The sequence below is a fragment of the Aspergillus pseudoviridinutans genome (genome assembly GCF_018340605.1).
Source record: "Aspergillus pseudoviridinutans IFM 55266 DNA, scaffold_2, whole genome shotgun sequence".
Lineage (NCBI taxonomy): Eukaryota > Fungi > Ascomycota > Eurotiomycetes > Eurotiales > Aspergillaceae > Aspergillus > Aspergillus pseudoviridinutans.
This window is the reverse complement of record NW_025091282.1, coordinates 2,273,984-2,291,150: the sequence shown is the minus strand read 5'-3', so window position 1 is coordinate 2,291,150 and position 17,167 is coordinate 2,273,984. Positions and strand designations below refer to the sequence as shown.

Sequence of the window (17,167 nt, the reverse complement as noted above, 5' to 3'; positions counted from 1 at the left end):
CGCGTGGTGCTGCCACTCAATTGCCTTGATCCGAACCCCAGTACGGAGTAGATATTCATAAAAAGGCCCTGCGGAGCACCCCAGGACGATCCTTTTCATTCTCCGCATTTTTTTGTTTTCCCCAGAGGAATAATCATCGTTACTACTAATCCAGATCCTTTATTGGAGTGATCATGCGCTTGAGTCCGTCGTGGTACCAGGTATGTGCAGCAATGCCTGAGGTACTTGACTCTATGCTGACCTGTCCGTGGCTAGTTCCTGGTGGGCGTCTTCGCCTCCCTGGGTTCGTTCCTTTTTGGCTGTATGTATACTATCCGCTGGACCTTTGAGTGCTCACAGCGCTGACGTGCTGTGTCAAGATGATTTGGGTGTCATTGCCGAAGTTATTTCGTGCCACTCTTTCGAGGCAAAGTTTGCCGCAAATGACACGCAAACGTGAGTGTATCTGCTTTTGCTGGCTAGAGGGCTCATAAAGTCTGACGCCTGCGTAGTGGGTTGGTAGTGTCCATGTTCACGACGGGAGCCTTCTTTGGGGCAGGGTTTGCCGGTCCCAGCGGTGATTATTTGGGACGACGATTGACCATCGCGATCGGTTGTCTCGTCTTCTGCCTCGGAGGAGGTCTTCAAACTGGTGCCCAGACGATTTCCTACTTGTACGCCGGAAGATTCTTCGCCGGGCTCGGGTAGGTTGAATGCCCTCAAGCAGACCAGGCGACCTTGCTAACGGAGAACGCAGAGTTGGTTTCCTCACCATGATTGTTCCCTTGTACCAAGCCGAAATCTGCCACCCCAAGATTCGAGGTCGTGTGACAGGCTTGCAGCAGTTCATGCTGGGTGTCGGTGCGCTGTGTGCCGCGTGGATCTCATATGGTACCTACGTCGGATTTGATCCGACGAACAACGCTCAGTGGCAAGTTCCACTTGGTCTGCAGATAGCCCCTGCAGTCGTCCTGGGTCTACTGATTATGTTCTTCCCTGAGGTAACAAGAAAGAATGCTTTTCTTACAGAATGCGACGCTAATACAAGAACAGTCACCTCGTTGGCTCATTGACCATGGCTTCAACGAAAAGGGCCTGCAGACCCTCGCAAAGCTACATGCGCATGGTAATGAGGATGACGCGTGGGTGCGTGCAGAGTACAATCAGATCCAGGAGAGCATTGTGTATGAGCACGAGCACGAGGCCAAGTCCTACAGTGAGCTATTCACTAATCGGTCGTCTTTCCGCCGCCTTTTCCTATGCTGTGCCCTTCAGGCGTCGGTGCAAATGACTGGTGTCTCGGCGATCCAGTGAGTATTCTCCATATGTGACGACTAGCAGTGTGGTTCTAACGATGAAAACCTTGCAGATACTATTCTGTGACAATCTATAAACAGATCGGCATTTCGGGCGACGACACGCTCAAGTACCAGGCGATCAATTCAATMATCGCTTTGGTCGCGGAGTGCCTATGCATGCTGTTTATTGATCGTTTCGGTCGCCGCCGGACTCTCATCGGTGGCAACCTGGGCAACATGGTCACCTTCATCATCGCGTGTATCCTGCTGGCGCGGTTCCCTCCTGAAGCCAACAACACCGGTGCTCACTGGGGCTTCATCATCATGACCTGGTTGTACAACTTCTCCTTCTCGTGTACCTGCGGTCCCCTTTCGTGGATTATCCCCGCCGAAGTATTCGACACACGGACGCGTTCGAAGGGTGTCTCCATCGCCACAATGACATCGTTTGCGTTCAACACCATGATCGGTCAAGTGACGCCCATCGCCATGACAAATATTCGTTACCGCTACTACTACCTCTTCATTATCTGCAATTTCACTAATGCACTGTTTTTCTGGCTGCTCCTTCCCGAGACGAAGAAATTGCCTCTCGAGGAGATGAACTACCTGTTCTCCAACGCTCCCTGGATCGTGCCTGGTACTCGCAAGGAGGATTATACCCCACACGACTTGGAGCGCAAGCTCGAGGAACAGCAAGAGAAACAGGCTGTTTTTGCGACGCATCACGAGTGAATTCTTTGATAATGACGAGAAGAGTGCAGCTAGTCGGGGAGTGAGGACCAAGCTGTTTTCACAATCCCATGGCACGTTGCTCGAGCTGTATATGTCTGAGATGTAGTGAGAATGCCTAGTATTTTGTTCTTCGTTGACATTTTGTCAACGAATTGGGAAAATGTACATGGACTATTCAAGAAGGTTAGTTTTTGACCAATATCTCAGTCGTCATAATGAACAGCAAGTACGGGTTATTATTGTTCTCTTGAGTGCCTGACTGCAACTAGAAGAATGTACAGCGGCATTGCCATCTGTATCCAAGAGAAGTGTAATAGCTTGCTTTCTCGAAGGTGGAACTTAACGGGGTGTCTATTGGATAATTCCACACCCCAGTGTTCGTGACATGAACAGAGGAACTATTCTAATGAACCAAATGTAGTTACTGTGTGAACAAGTTTGCGTTGCATATTCATTCGGAGTCAGAACTATACCCGGCTAACCCGAGGGACAATGTAGATGACTTTGCTGCTGGCAGACTGGCATTAGCTTCCTGCGGATCTGACGTAGAGGAGGTCCTCAAGGGCTCCGTCGACTTGGCATCCTCTGCAGCCGGTGGTACTTCAACAGCGGCTGGTGTTTTGCTGTCTTTCGAAGGAGATTTCATTTTGGGAGCCTCCATTTTACTTTCGCTGGGTGAAGGCTGTTCCGCAGCGCCTTCGCTCGCGGATTTCCGTTTCTTGCCTGGTATCAGGAATTCTTTGTTTTTATCCCGTCGTCTCTTCCGTGCAGGAATCTTCCAGTCCTCTCCTTCGTTGGACGGCAAAACATCTGCTGATGAATTTTCCAGCAGAGCTTTCTCTGCCTCTTCTCGCTGTCGACGGAATAGTTCAAGCTGCTCCGCGGTCTCTTTCTTCACGGCCGCTTCTTGAGCACGAGTCGACTCCATGATGGAGTCGAGGAACTCCACTTCGTCCTCGTCGAGAGACCGGAACTGGTTCTTCAGTTTTATCTTCTCTTCAAAAGCTTCCTGCTTGGCCACTACGCAGCAGAACAATCACCCTAACATGTCAGTCCAAATGGGATCTATCCAAAAGAGCACCGCAAGCTGCTTTGCACGATGTGGTAACTTACTCTTGTTCTGCTGCAAGACCTCATATAGACTTTTCCCGCCCTCCTGCCTGCCTAGCTCCGCCTTGCGTCTCCGCTCCTCCTCCAATTCCTGCTGTGCACGACGCCATTCATCATCACGCTCTACTGGCTCCTGGTCGGTTCCAGCAGCCACGAAACCAGACGACATCTCGATTCTTCCCCTTGAGATGGGGGGCTTTGTGTCTGTAGATGCAGGCTGCTCCAGGAGTATGATGCAGATATCACATCAAATACGTAGTAATCACTTGTCGTCGGCAATCAGTAACGATACTTGATTTAGAAATATTCGAGTTTAGCAGATTTGCGTCATTCGGCGTGATGGTGCAGGGAGAATCTTGAGCTTGCGTTGGGTAATGTTCTTATAGACTGGCAGAAATGGAGGCGGTGAATGGCTATTGTCGCCGTCACCGCCTTGTTCTAGGTACATTCCTAATCAAGTCCACTTTAGGCATAATGCAGGTGGATGCAGGCCCACACCAGACTTTTGCCAATGCAACATTGCGAGTCCATCCAGGGATCCAGATAAGCTGGAACTACTCCAAATAGTGCAGGTGGTCTACAGCCTGAAATGCTTATCTGACATTCCGGGCCTCTTTTTCTAGCTTACTAACGTTTGAATCGATAGATGCCATGCTTTACAAGGGATCTTCAAACCTTGTTTTTCGATATGGGTTCTGCTATTTGCTCAAGCGAAGAATGCCTGGATAAAGAGGCATACCGCTCGGATAATTGCTCCCTATGCTGGCCAGACATATCTACGGGTGCTCCCCCACTCTTTGAGAGGGGCAACTCCGCCCATCGTAGCTCGTATAGCGTCATAGCCTACTGCTTGGACCTGCCTAACTATGCGGTTCCTCGCGGCTCGGAGCTCAAGGCAGCTTATAAATCCCTCTTGCACCCCTTGTCTTCCATGTTCTCTCCCGAGACCATCGTTCCCTTGCTGCAGCTGCATTCCAATCCAGAACATCAGCTAGTATAGTCTTAGTTCATTCGTGAAAAATGTCGACTCTCGAGCATACGAAGTACGTGATCGTGAGATGGTGATGTGCAAGAGAATTGCTTCGCTAACAATTTCCAATCTGTAGGAAGACCTACACCCTGAACACGGGTGACAAGATCCCCGCAATCGGTCTCGGTACCTGGCAATCTAAGCCCAACGAAGTCAGAGAGGCCGTCAAAATTGCTCTGTTGAAAGGCTATCGCCATATTGACACGTGAGTTGAACACACTTCTGTTCATCATGTCATAGAAGTTCTGCGCGGACTGACCAATCGTAGTGCCCTCGCCTACGGTAACGAAGCTGAAGTAGGCCAAGGCATCAGGGACTCTGGTATTCCTCGCGAAGAGATCTGGATCACCACCAAGCTTGATAACACATGGCACCACCGTGTCCAGGAGGGAATTGACTCGTCTCTCAAGAGCCTTGGTGTCGATTACGTCGATTTGTACCTTGTGCACTGGCCATGCTCGACCGATCCTAACGATAAGTCAAAGCATCTTCCCGACTGGGACTTCATCAAGACATGGTAAGATTCCGCACTTTTTCAATAAGGGATAGTGTTGTAATAACAAGTACCATAGGCAAGAGATGCAGAAACTGCCTGCCACTGGCAAGGTCCGCAACATTGGTGTCTCTAATTTTGGTATCAGAAACCTTGAGAAGCTTCTCAATGATCCAAGCACCAAGATTGTCCCCGCAGTCAACCAGATTGAACTGCACCCGAACAACCCCTCGCCTAAACTCGTGGCCTACAACACTTCGAAGGGTATTCATTCCACCGGCTACTCTTGCCTTGGCTCAACAAACTCTCCTTTGTACAAGGATCAGACTCTCTTGCAAATCGCGGAAAAGAAGGGTAAGACCCCTCAGCAGGTTCTGCTTCAGTGGGGTCTACAGAAGGGATGGAGTGTAATCCCAAAGTCTGTCAACAAGGAGCGCATTGAAACCAACTTTGAGCTTGATGGTTGGGATCTCACAGCCGACGAGGTAAATCAATTGGATAACCTCAAGGACCGCTTCAAGGTCTGTGGTGACAGCTGGCTGCCCGTCAAGGTTTTCTTTGGTGATGACGAGTAAATGTTTCTTAACTGATGATGCGCATATCGTGTGAAATGTCGCTGCATGCCTGACATATCTAGATATCCAATTGATAGATCGAATTACTTTGTGTATCCGCTCAAATATTAAAGTGAATTAGAGAGATGACCAGCCAAGTCTATCAGCAGATCTCTTTTAGTTTTAGTTTGAACTGAATCTTCCAAGCATTGGCAGCTGGATAATCCTTATCACTAAATGGAACAGATCGACTTCGAGCCCAGAGATGAGGTCATAATCCAGTTATATTGTGCTAATCGCGTCCCAAGGGAATTTCCAGCACTTGTATTACCAGACACCGTTATGTTGCCTCAAATAGTAGAGACGTAAATGACGTGAAATATCTAACTCGAAAATAATTCTCATAGATGTCAGTGGCAAGAACCCTCTAACAATAAGCACGTGGCGTCAGCAGATCAGGTGCACCGCCACCGCGCGCGGAGTCATCGGTTACCAGGCACCGTCGCTCATCATCCATTCTCCCATCATCAATTCATCAAGAGAAATGGTATTTTCATCCTCCATTCTTCTTTAGAAGCACCTTTATATCATCGTCAGGATGCCGCCTTCCAGTGGGCACCTGTTGCTCCCGAAGTTCTGGAGAGCAGCAAGGTGAGTTCTCATTGCTTGATAGTGGTATACTTCAATTATCTGACTTTCCCCAGGTTTGCCTATGAGAAGGCCCTGAAGACGCTCAAGGCCAAGTTTCCAGAGCCAGCTCAGCAAGTCTCGCTTCGGCTTCAACCTGCTTATGCACGGATTCCTACCCGCCAGCCCATCAGCCGAGCTGCCGCTATCCGTCAATCCCGCAGCAATCGCTATTTCTCTACTCGTGCAGCAAATTCCTTCATTTCCTCTCTTAAGAATGGCTTGCAGGGAGACCACGCAGCGTATCGTCAATCCCGTGTTGCAGCCAATATCGGTCGCTTTACTAGTCGTGCCCCGTTTGCGTCGACTCTCCGCCCCAACTTGACCGGCGGCACTCTTTGCCGCACGGCTGGAGGCTATACCATTGGTGCCGGTCGTATTGGTGGTGCCCGCTATTTTTCGCATGGTCCGGCCTCTCCTGCGCAAGTGATCAACAATGTGTCAATGGGTGTGCGAGCCTTCTTCCTCTCGGGGCAGAAAGCCAGATTTGACGGCATCGACCCTATTACGGGGCAGAAGAGGTACAAAGCTGTGAGCGCGCTCCAAGATCAGGCTGGGCGTAAAATGGCGGCGGTCCCTCGCATGGCGTCCGGTTCATTCATCGACTTCCAGATTTCTCCAACCATTACAGCCTTTGGACTTCAGAAAAAGGCTGCCTCTGCCGGTGTTCACTACGTGGAAACGTTGAATTCGGACACATTGTCCTTCCTTTCTGCCGACTTCGCACGTGCTCTGAAAGATTTGGCTGCCGTACTTAATGACCTCAAGCGCTTATCCTCACTGGGAGATCTACCTATCTCTTTACATGACAGATCCACCATCCGAGTGCGATTTCCGGGGTGCGATGCTGAGACGGTTGAGCGACTGTGCGATGAAGTCGGCGTTCAGCGAGGACGGATTAGCCAGGATGAGGATTTCAACCTCCGAACAGGAGCTGATCTCGCTCTCCTCTTCCCATTTGCTCCTAGCGTATCGGCTTCTTCGGATGTGGCTGAGTTATTTTTCCGACAAGAGCCGTCTGAGGGACAATCTCCTGATGAGGTCGATTGGCAGGCAATGATGACCTCCGAGGATGGGACATGTTACTCGCCCCGGAATCCTCGAAAGTCGAGCAATGCGCTTAGTTTCGAAGACTCTCCAATCTTTGCCGACAAGAATCCTTGGGTATCATCCTCTTCAGGATATTCCAGCATCAACGTGAGCGAACTTGGCGATCGTGCCTTCTTTCCTGAGGTTTCCAGCGCCGGTTTCCATGAGAGCGCATCAGAGTACGAAGGAGTCGAAGGCATTCACAGGTTCCTGGCTGAATGTGATCGTGCCGAGCACTTTCGTTAAGTGATTTTCTTTTCTTTTCTTGTTATTTTATCATCTACACAGACTTTGACAGTCATTTCTTTTTTAGCTCACAAATAACATATCTGAATTTAATTAAGAAATCAATATCCTGCGAGTACTTTGTAGTTTGCGGAATATACATCGAGTCGAACAGCTAATTCTGCGACCATATCTAAAGGTATTGCTTGCTGGCTGCAGGAGTCACTGCAATTGTATATGGAGGGAGGCATATTATTTATTAATCTTGGTGGCGCAACGCCATCTGCCTATTCTGAAAGCCTAATTACGCCAGCCAACCTAAGTGCTAAGACAACAGATGCTCCTGATTATACCAGAGTTTACAGAAGGATTCCGCTATATTGACATTCCATGTTTTGATCTGACAATTGCGGAATCAACGAGTACGCCAAGTACGCGGACCTCGCTCTCAACGAAGAAACAATGCTGATATATTCAAAGATGCCCGCTTCACCACGGGGATTGGGGCCGCAAACTGATCAGAAGATCATGTTCTGGACGGATCTGGATTGGACTCAAACTCCGCATCTTGGCAGCGCAGTATGATAGCTTCATCTATCTCTCATGGGCATGGATCATGGTCTCCAACCCGTGTGGGAAGTGAAGGGTATTATCCAAAAGGATCGGCAATTCAGTGCTCCGTGTACAAAGTCGAAATATACCTCCTTTCCTTTCTCATAGCGAGACGGAAGGTTGAACTATTCGCTTCCAGAAGGAGCAAATTATCACCATAGATGAGACAGACCCTGTTTCGACAACCTTCCACCCCCGCGATTTCCTGCCTTTTCGATTCCTCACACCATGCTCCTTCATCAAATTCCCCGACGATCCTCTGATTTGAACCGGTAAATTTTCCGTGAACGATCCCCAATTGGTATTCGGTTGCTTGAATGGCGCTGCCAAGACCTGCGAATGTGTCTGGACACAGGAGGGGACGTGCTCCCCAGGCCGCTGGGCATATCAGCAAGCGGCAGGATAGTCGCGTTTCCAGTCCGGCTAATATCATCAGGCTCTTCAGCACATTGAGGGCATGGCAGGTGGCGGAAGAAAGTCAAGAAGCATGCAGTAACACCCTATGTGCAGAAGATACAACGATCATCAAATGATGAGCCCTTTCAGTGACGGAGGGTCCGTATCGTGCCCTTACAGGGCCAGCATCCTTTCACAATATTGGCCAGAATATGCCAAGAGTAGTCGAGAGGAGTCCTTCTAATGTCTTTCTTCAATCCTCAACCACTTAGTCCGGCTCCCTACGTGTTTAGTTCTAGCAGAATATCTCAACTAACTCCTTTGTCTCTTCGGGCAGCCGGGGTACCGGATGCATGAGATATGAACTATGAAGAGGAAGACAGGAGAAGTACAAAAGAGTCTCGAAGACCCTCAACGTGAGAGTCAGGCATTGTACAGCTGACMTTGCATTTCACTTCCACGCAACACACGGGCGTCTCAGCTGAAGATTCAAAGTTTCTTCCGGAATTCAAGCCGTCAATATGCGGTTTCTCTTTGCTCTTTCACCCTTCCTGTTCTCTGCAGTGAGAGCTTTGCCTCAAGCAACTGGCAGTCCTACCTCGCCGGCTCCGACTACGGCTCCCCCTGCGACCACGGCAGCAGCACATGGTAATCCTTTTGAAGGACATCAGCTCTATGCGAATCCTTACTATGCGTCAGAGGTTGAGAATCTTGCCATTCCCTCGTTGACAGGCTCTCTTGTCGCCAAGGCAAGTGCCGTTGCGAAAGTACCCTCTTTCGTTTGGATGTAAGCTTATACCGTTGCATTGTATACTTCTTGGAGTCCGTCCCTAATAGATCGTTCAGGGACACCGCCGCCAAAGTCTCGAAAATGGGTGAATACCTCAAGGACATCAAAGCCCAGAACGATGCAGGAGCAAGCCCTCCAATTGCTGGGATTTTCGTTGTCTACAACCTTCCGGACCGTGACTGCGCTGCCTTGGCCAGCAATGGAGAATTAGTTATTGCAGGTGGTGGCATTGAGAAGTACAAGGTCTACATCGATTCCATCCGCGAGCACATCGACAACTATCCTGATACCCAGATTATCCTCGTCATTGGTGAGTCCGCTCCATTACCGATGAATACCCTTCGTGCTCGATTCTGACTTTAAGCAGAGCCTGACAGCTTGGCCAATCTTGTGACCAACATGGCAGTGCCCAAGTGCGCGAACGCTCATGATGCGTATCTTGAGTGTACCAACTATGCTCTGACGAAACTCACTGCTCCTAATGTTGCGATGTATCTCGACGCTGGTAAGTTGGCTGCTGCGGCCTCTGTGATCGTTGCGCAGGACGTCTTGCTGAGTATGTTGCACAGGACATGCTGGATGGCTGGGCTGGCCTGCGAACATTGCCCCAGCAGCCGAACTGTATGCATCCGTGTACAAGAACGCAAGTTCACCTGCTTCTGTGCGTGGTCTCGTGACCAACGTGGCTAATTACAATGCCTTCATCGCCACGACGTGCCCCTCTTACACCCAAGGAAATGCTGTCTGCGACGAGAAGAGCTATATCAACAACTTCGCCCCACAGCTGGCCAGCGCTGGATTCGATGCTCATTTCATCGTCGATACCGGTAAGTCCTACGATTCTACACACCTTGCACATCGCCTAACGAGATTCCTTCATAGGCCGCAACGGAAAGCAGCCCACTGGACAGCTTGCATGGGGTGACTGGTGCAATGTGATTGGCACTGGCTTCGGAGCCCGGCCTACCACTGACACAGGAGACAAGTTGGTGGATGCTTTCGTCTGGGTTAAGCCCGGTGGTGAGAGTGATGGCACTTCGGACACCTCTGCTAAACGCTACGATGCACACTGTGGACTCGAGGACGCTCTCAAACCAGCTCCTGAAGCCGGCACCTGGTTCCAGGTACGTCCCAAGGCAACTCCATCCAAATTCGTGCTGTACTAACGAGTAGAAAAGGCCTATTTCGAACAGCTTCTCAGGAGCGCCAACCCCTCGTTCTAGACGAGGCCAAAGAATCGCTGGATAGTGTGATTGGAATCATTGGATACTCTCTTTTTACGTGTTCTTCTCAGCGGAAGCTTTTTGTATATAGTACTTCCAGTTCGATGACCATGATCTCAGGGTACTGCGTGGATAAAGATATGCAACTTCTCTCCTCAGGTTCTCCAAGGAGTAATGCAAAGAACACAACGGAGTAGAATCAGAGACCACACCCATCACCCTTAGAAAGAGAAATGATGAAGGCGGTGACGACTGTTAGGCAAAATGTTCACCGCCAACCCCGCGCTAACCAGAAGAGTGTGATCCACTGATAACAGTCGAACAGAATGGAGAATGAGACACACACAGCGACTACTATCGGATATTATCTCATATTCTCTGTCTCTAACCCCTTGATCGCTGTCCACCTTTTGAGAACTGGCTTTTCTATGCTCTGAGGAGAATATCCCATAGCTGTACGGTTCTGAGAGCTCTGTTGGTTTGGGGCTGCCAAATCCAGCCCTCTCTCAGCAACTGTTACAGGCAGAGCAAACCAACACCGCTTGCTTCCCCTCATTTCGTCGTCGACTTAAACAGTAACTATGATGGAGGACTTTAACAGTGAGACTGATAGTGATTACACTAGCTACTGGAGAGATTGGGTAAGTTTAAGTCTGTTTCTTTTGAACCTAAGTACTGTTGGAGGGGCGATGCGGCTTGGATATTCGTCTCAGGAGATGGGTCGTGGCTGCCCTCACGATGCAATTGCGGCTGGTGAAAACATTGAGGCCTCTCCTAGAGAGCTTGCTGGAGCTCAATTTCACCTCATGCGCACTAGCATCATCCTACCACGCACCCACTACCCCTCCACTACATCCTAGCCCACTCCCTTTCACGATGACCGAGTCTTCGACTAGTGAGGATCTTTTCGCTCACGCTCGGGGCAATGAATCTAATGAAAGATTTTACAATCTCTGTTTCTGGGGACGCAATAATCCCCCATCTGCGATGCCTTGCTCACAGTATACCACGCAGTTCATCTCCTCCCGCGGAAACGAGTATTTCTGCGAGATCGACGAGGAATACTTGACCGATCGCTTCAATCTTACCGGCCTCAACACTGAAGTTCCTTACTACCAGTATGCGCTGGACCTTGTGACCGACGTCTTTGATCTCGATGCGGATGATGATCTACGCGAGCAAATCGAGAAGTCCGCCCGTCATCTCTACGGCCTCGTTCACGCAAGATACATCGTCACTACTCGTGGTCTTGGGAAAATGGTATGTGTTATTGTCACCAGTGCACCACGTCTGACTATAGGATTAACAGCTGACCTCTTCTTTCTTCGCTTAGGCTGAAAAGTACAAAAATGGCGACTTCGGCAAATGCCCCCGCGTTTTGTGCGAGGGTCAGCACCTCCTCCCGATGGGCTTGCACGATATTGCCAACCAGAGCACTGTCAGACTCTACTGCGCTAAGTGCGAGGATATCTACAATCCTAAGTCTTCTCGTCACTCCTCTATCGACGGCGCCTACTTCGGTTCTTCTTTCCATAGCATCTTCTTTCAGGTGTTCCCCAATCTGGTTCCTCCCAAGAGCACCCGCCGCTATGAGCCCCGCATCTACGGTTTCCGCGTGCATGCCAGTGCCGCTCTGGCCCGCTGGCAGGATCGCTATCGTGAGCAGATGAGAAGCCGTCTTAAGGAAGCCGGCGTGGAGGTGAAATACGCCGAAGACAGCGAGGTGGAGGATGACGATGAGGAAGAGTCTGAGATTGAAGACCAGGCCTCCGAAGTCAAGGAAGAGAAGCTTTTGGGTGACGCTGCCTCGGGTCGTATGGACCTGGGCAACTGAATCGCCCTTCAGCGTCTCTCCAAGAGGAGCTCTGCACATCCCCCGTTGCGCTTCTCGACCGTCGCAATTGGCGCCGAGTGCGGACGGTCCTTTTCATCTTTCTGACACTTTCTCACCAGCCGGCTTTAACCGAATACCAGGCGTATTACGGAGTTTTCATTTTCATTTGCATGTAATTGACAATCATGATGGTGAACACTGGGTGGGCGTTGGCGAGTTTTGAAAACGGCTTTGCCCTCCTTTTCCCTTCTAATGTGTACTACTTTCACATCCTGCCTTGTTCTAGGACATCCCTCCGGACGTCAATCGTGATGAAGCAAGGATTTTTGTAATTCATGAAATGACTCGTGATAGTCAGCAGACGCTTCTTTGACCAATTCTTCTATCTTGTAGAATCGTAGCGTAGGACAAGTCAGTAGAGCCTCAAACTAAAACATAATATAGCACTATTGAGGCAGCGCTACTTTTTCTGTAGCTCCGCTAACGTATGAGCAATGGCCCTTGCCAGCTCGTCTCCCTTCATCCAGGCGTCGTCATGGTGGCCTCTGAGAGAGAGTATTTCAACTCGTCTCTGACCACTCCCTTGCGGTGTGCTGTCTTCCCAGCGACTTAGTGCAGCTTGCATCGCCTGCTGCTGGGCAGCATCCACAAGCCCATCTTCGGGCGAGTGCGCCAGCACAGCCAATCGCCCAGATGTCCATCCTTTCTCAACTCCCTCAGAGCCTTTCACAGAGGCTGGGGAGGCGGCATCCCACACGGCTTCGTCGGAACCGAAGGCCCCTTCAATAAACTCTTGATACGCAGAAATATGCCGATGGGTATCACGCAGTAGTCGTAAATCATAAATACCCGCCATCCCCAGTATCGCGGTTGGCGGAGAAACGACAGCGGCAGCGCCGTCCCGGAAAGCCCCCATCACAGATTGAAAGGCCAAAGTCGCACCAGCGCTGTGCCCGACGAGGATATACTTGGTCCCGAACCCATACTTGCGCTGCAGAAGATCCAGAGCTGCTTGCACGTCGCGGATATGGTCAGGATGTTTGGCAACGCGGTATTCAGTAGGATCGGTGTGGTCTGGATTCTGTGGGTAACCCGGATGGGCGCTCAATCGGTACTCGATCGATGCGAAGGCCGCGATGTGTGGAAGGGTCGTGGAGTTATATGTTGGGGATGTGGTGAGGATGGACTCGGCCGGGGAGAGGTACGAGTCGGCTGTTTGAGTCGGGTCTCTCCAGGCTCCGCCGTGGATCAGTCTTGCTCATGTATTGTCAATCAAGACTTCCTTGGAATCTGGGGGTTCTGGGTTGTATACATCACCCAATAGCCTGCGTTGAGGTTGTCTGATACGGTGGAGATTGTCACCGTTTGGAGCTTGTGATCTCCATACTGAAGCGTTTCTGTAGGCATTACGACGTTATATTTGAGACCAATAGCTAGTTCTCGATGCACTGTACAAGTAACTCGATTGTCAAGTAGACCGAAAATGAGTTATCGATCAAGAGGGGCCGAGGTGGCATAGCCACTGCCGATTACTAGTGACCATGGTCTCCAATGGTGCAGCCGCTCAATACTTCTAAAATCAGACCTTCATGATTGTACACGCTAAATGCTGATGAGCTCTGTCGTTAGTGATGCGATGAAGAAATCAGTCATAAATCCAGCCAAAATCTGAGATCGCCCGAGTACAAAGAGGAAAGAATTGCAGTGTGATGTTGTTGTCTCTATTCCCAAGCGGTCTTGGCACGCTAAACCTGTTCTGGCCTTAGGCGGTGGGAAATTGTTCAATTCATCCACACAAACCAACGCCGTCTATCAACCATCGTCGCTGTCAAAAGCATTCCCCGGCCTGCTATATCCAACATGGCGGAGTAAGTGATGATATCGCGGAAATAATATCAAGAGCGTTTGACTAATCGATTAAAATAGGAACGAAACCCCCCTCACGGCCGTCAAGGTCGAGGCCTTGGTATGATCATCTTCCCCAGGAAAAATCCCACCCCACTTTATCCAAGGTGGTCAATGAAGAATCTATACTCATGCGACGCGTCTACAGGTGGTCATGAAGATCATGAAGCACTGCTCTCAAACTTTCCCGACGACAGCGACCGGATCGATCGTTGGCATGGATGTTGGTGGAACCCTGGAAATCACAAACAGCTTCCCATTCCCCGTCGTCGAGGTGCCTGCCGAGTCGCACTTTGACAATACTGCTGCCAACCCTGCTGCCGCCGCTCCTCGCGCCAAAGCCAATACCGTCTACCAGGCGGAGATGATCCGTATGCTTCGGGAGGTTAACGTGGACGCCAACAACGTCGGTTGGTATACGAGCGCCAACATGGGCAACTTTGTCAACATGAACGTGATCGAGAACCAGTTCTTTTACCAGAAGGAAATGAACGAGAGGACAGTAGCCCTCGTGCACGACGTCAGCCGTAGCTCTCAGGGAAGCCTGAGCCTCAGAGCGTTCCGCCTGTCTCCCAAATTCATGGCGGCTTTCAAGGAGAACAAATTTACCTCAGAGGAGTATGTCTACGATTTTCCGTCTTCAGCACGACGCTTTTCAGACGATGAGAACATTGCGATGCTAACTGAATGATAGGTTGCAAAAGTCCGGCCTGAGATACCAGGATATCTTTGTCGAACTCCCCGTGGAGATTCACAACTCTCACCTGATCACCTCCTTCATCCACCAGCTTCAGACTCCCAACATTCCGGCTCCTACGGATCTCCCCCCATCGCTGGCCGCCCTGGAATCCGGCCCTTTCGTCAAGTCGAATGTTCTCGCCCCCAACTACGACAACCTCACCCTTAGCATCGACCCCTTCCTGGAGAAGAACTGCGACCTGCTCCTGGACAGCATTGAGACTCACCACACTGAGACCAACAACTTCCAGTACTACCAGCGCTCGGTCGCGCGCGAGCAGCAGAGAATCAGCGCTTGGCAGCAGAAGCGCAAGCAGGAGAACGCCACTCGTGCAGCGCTCAAGCAGCCTCTTCTGCCCGAGGATGAGTGGCAGCGCCTGTTCAAGCTGCCCCAAGAGCCTAGCCGCCTGGAGAGCATGCTGAACAGCCGGCAGGTGGATCAGTACGCGCGCCAGATTGACAGCTTTGTTTCGTCCACGACTGGAAAGATGTTTGCTGTGAAGGGCAACCTGTTGCCCGGTGAGACCGCCAAATAAGCGCGTGGCCGGGCTCGTGATGATTTATCTCGATCTATGGGGATTTTGGGACTTGCATGACCTTATGGCGTAGGCAGGAAAAATTCTTATATTCCACTGTTAATATGTCTCCTGTTTGCTTATTCCCTTTGACGAATAGAGTTACGGGTATGACCTGAGACCACATCCGTTCTGAGTTGATGTATAGCCTACTATTTTGGAACTTTTCTAGACGCTGTCTTTGAGATCGACAGGCACTGGATCATGGATGCGCCAGGCACAGGCACCGGTACCATACCCTAACCTTGTTAGGGTAGTGCTTCGCACGTGAGCAATCATGACCTCATAATGCATCAGTTGCAATCGATAACCCGATTAGATAAGGTAGTAGACAATGCGACAAGCTACAATGAGCTCACTCAGCCATGCATTTCTGGTCTTGGATATTGCCATTTTTCTTATCTTGCATTCCATAGAATCATAATAGAGACCTAGAGCCTTTTGCCGCGCCATTCTCTATGTACAACAGTAATCTCGACATCTGGATTGTGAGTCTCCTCCATACTGGGCTTGTATACCTCTACATCATACTAGTATACTCGAGCAAGATACTCGTTTCAATTTGACCCCTATCTTGCATATTCGGATGCTAAGCTGGATTCACAGGCCGGAGCATTTGCTGCAGTGACCGTCGACTTGATCGTGTACCCCTTCGACACCCTCAAAACCCGAATCCAATCGCCCGATTACAAGCGACTCTACAAGGATGCAGCGACAGGAGCAGTGCGCCGGAGAGCCCTCTATGGAGGTTTATACCAGGGAGTTTGGAGCGTGGTGCTGTCGACAATACCAGGTTGTACGTTCTCCCGTTCCTCTGTGTATCTGGGCGTGAACGAACCCCAACAAATGAAACAGCAGGAGCCTTCTTCACCACCTACGAAGCAGTCAAGTACACCCTGACGAACGCGTCAACGCACCACCACAATCCAGACAACAACCCTCTCCCCTTCACACACTCCCTCCCGCAACCCATCATCCACGCCATCTCCTCCTCGACCGCGGAAATGGTCGCCTGCCTCATGATGACGCCCGCCGAAGTCCTAAAGCAGAACGCGCAGGTCACCAACGTGAACGCCAGCAAGGGCGGGCAGGACGCGAAGAGCGCCATGACGCAGGTTATCGCTCGGTTCAAGCATCGGCCCTGGAAGCTGTGGAGCGGTTACACGGCGCTGGTGGGGCGCAATCTGCCCTTTACGGGGCTGAATTTCCCCATGTTTGAGTTTTTCAGGTCGCATCTCGTGGAGTGGAGGAAGAGGCGGAAGGAGGATGGTGGGATACAGACGCGGGAGTGGGATCCGCTGGTGGAGAGGGCGGCGCTGACGGGGATGTCGGCCTCTATGTCCGGGATGATCGCGTCGGTCGTGACGACACCGATTGATGTGATCAAGACGAGAATGATGCTTTCGGCCAGTGAGAATAACAATGGTGGTGGGGATAGAAGCGCGAAGAAGAAGACGGCTGGCCGGGGAACGCTCAAAGTGGGGAAGGAGATCTATCGCAATGAAGGGATCAGAGGTCTCTTCAAGGGCGGTGCAATCCGCGCTGGGTGGACGGCTGTCTCGCTCAGTATGTATCTGAGCATGTATGAGGCGGGAAGGTTCTATCTAGAGAACAGACGGCGGGAGAAAGATGGGTTGAACACACGGGTTGAAGTAGATGGATCGAAAGAGGAGGCTGCCATCTAGGTCAGTATGTGGCACTGAAACCGCGATTCTGGGCATCATGGGTTTCGTTTCAGCCGATTTGGTTAACTGTCTTGCATCTCTGTAGCACTAGATTATCACTAGAGCATCCTAAGCTGGTTCATAGAGTAGAGAACCTGTCCTGCGCCATGGCATGGATTCATTTAACATACTGGCAAAGAGGGGGCAGAGTAAAGAATGAATTGCATTGC

The 17,167-nt window shown here is 50.6% G+C and overlaps 9 protein-coding genes across 9 annotated transcripts; 7 read left to right on the top strand and 2 right to left on the bottom strand.

The window, feature by feature from the left end:
• Positions 1-173: 173 nt before the first annotated feature.
• Asppvi_002864 (uncharacterized protein) lies at positions 174-2,012 on the top strand (the record flags this gene model as incomplete). The annotated part of the gene is made up of 7 exons (XM_043298843.1): positions 174-200; positions 256-301; positions 360-435; positions 492-683; positions 737-980; positions 1,009-1,289; positions 1,349-2,012. The coding sequence occupies 7 exons, from the start codon at positions 174-176 to the stop codon at positions 2,010-2,012; spliced, it is 1,530 nt and encodes a 509-aa protein (XP_043154778.1).
• A 451-nt stretch (positions 2,013-2,463) lies between these two features.
• Asppvi_002863 (PSME3-interacting protein) lies at positions 2,464-3,291 on the bottom strand (the record flags this gene model as incomplete). The annotated part of the gene is made up of 2 exons (XM_043298842.1): positions 2,464-3,032; positions 3,126-3,291. The coding sequence occupies 2 exons, from the start codon at positions 3,289-3,291 to the stop codon at positions 2,464-2,466; spliced, it is 735 nt and encodes a 244-aa protein (XP_043154777.1).
• An 851-nt stretch (positions 3,292-4,142) lies between these two features.
• Positions 4,143-5,220, top strand: gcy1 (putative glycerol dehydrogenase Gcy1; the record flags this gene model as incomplete). The annotated part of the gene is made up of 4 exons (XM_043298841.1): positions 4,143-4,165; positions 4,229-4,357; positions 4,421-4,669; positions 4,725-5,220. The coding sequence occupies 4 exons, from the start codon at positions 4,143-4,145 to the stop codon at positions 5,218-5,220; spliced, it is 897 nt and encodes a 298-aa protein (XP_043154776.1).
• Positions 5,221-5,797: 577 nt separating this feature from the next.
• On the top strand, positions 5,798-7,221 carry Asppvi_002861 (uncharacterized protein; the record flags this gene model as incomplete). The annotated part of the gene is made up of 2 exons (XM_043298840.1): positions 5,798-5,850; positions 5,904-7,221. 2 exons carry the CDS (start codon positions 5,798-5,800, stop codon positions 7,219-7,221), a joined length of 1,371 nt encoding a protein of 456 aa, XP_043154775.1.
• Positions 7,222-8,729: 1,508 nt separating this feature from the next.
• Asppvi_002860 (glycoside hydrolase family 6 protein) lies at positions 8,730-10,221 on the top strand (the record flags this gene model as incomplete). The annotated part of the gene is made up of 6 exons (XM_043298839.1): positions 8,730-8,995; positions 9,055-9,308; positions 9,366-9,503; positions 9,568-9,825; positions 9,881-10,122; positions 10,177-10,221. The coding sequence occupies 6 exons, from the start codon at positions 8,730-8,732 to the stop codon at positions 10,219-10,221; spliced, it is 1,203 nt and encodes a 400-aa protein (XP_043154774.1).
• An 876-nt stretch (positions 10,222-11,097) lies between these two features.
• On the top strand, positions 11,098-12,055 carry Asppvi_002859 (casein kinase II subunit beta; the record flags this gene model as incomplete). The annotated part of the gene is made up of 2 exons (XM_043298838.1): positions 11,098-11,481; positions 11,555-12,055. The coding sequence occupies 2 exons, from the start codon at positions 11,098-11,100 to the stop codon at positions 12,053-12,055; spliced, it is 885 nt and encodes a 294-aa protein (XP_043154773.1).
• Positions 12,056-12,515: 460 nt separating this feature from the next.
• On the bottom strand, positions 12,516-13,462 carry Asppvi_002858 (arylformamidase; the record flags this gene model as incomplete). Its single annotated transcript, XM_043298837.1, has 2 exons — positions 12,516-13,308; positions 13,368-13,462. The coding sequence occupies 2 exons, from the start codon at positions 13,460-13,462 to the stop codon at positions 12,516-12,518; spliced, it is 888 nt and encodes a 295-aa protein (XP_043154772.1).
• Positions 13,463-13,915: 453 nt separating this feature from the next.
• On the top strand, positions 13,916-15,234 carry Asppvi_002857 (putative eukaryotic translation initiation factor 3 subunit EifCh; the record flags this gene model as incomplete). The annotated part of the gene is made up of 4 exons (XM_043298836.1): positions 13,916-13,923; positions 13,982-14,021; positions 14,109-14,578; positions 14,655-15,234. 4 exons carry the CDS (start codon positions 13,916-13,918, stop codon positions 15,232-15,234), a joined length of 1,098 nt encoding a protein of 365 aa, XP_043154771.1.
• A 497-nt stretch (positions 15,235-15,731) lies between these two features.
• On the top strand, positions 15,732-16,958 carry Asppvi_002856 (putative mitochondrial carrier protein; the record flags this gene model as incomplete). The annotated part of the gene is made up of 3 exons (XM_043298835.1): positions 15,732-15,761; positions 15,880-16,069; positions 16,129-16,958. The coding sequence occupies 3 exons, from the start codon at positions 15,732-15,734 to the stop codon at positions 16,956-16,958; spliced, it is 1,050 nt and encodes a 349-aa protein (XP_043154770.1).
• Positions 16,959-17,167: the final 209 nt, after the last annotated feature.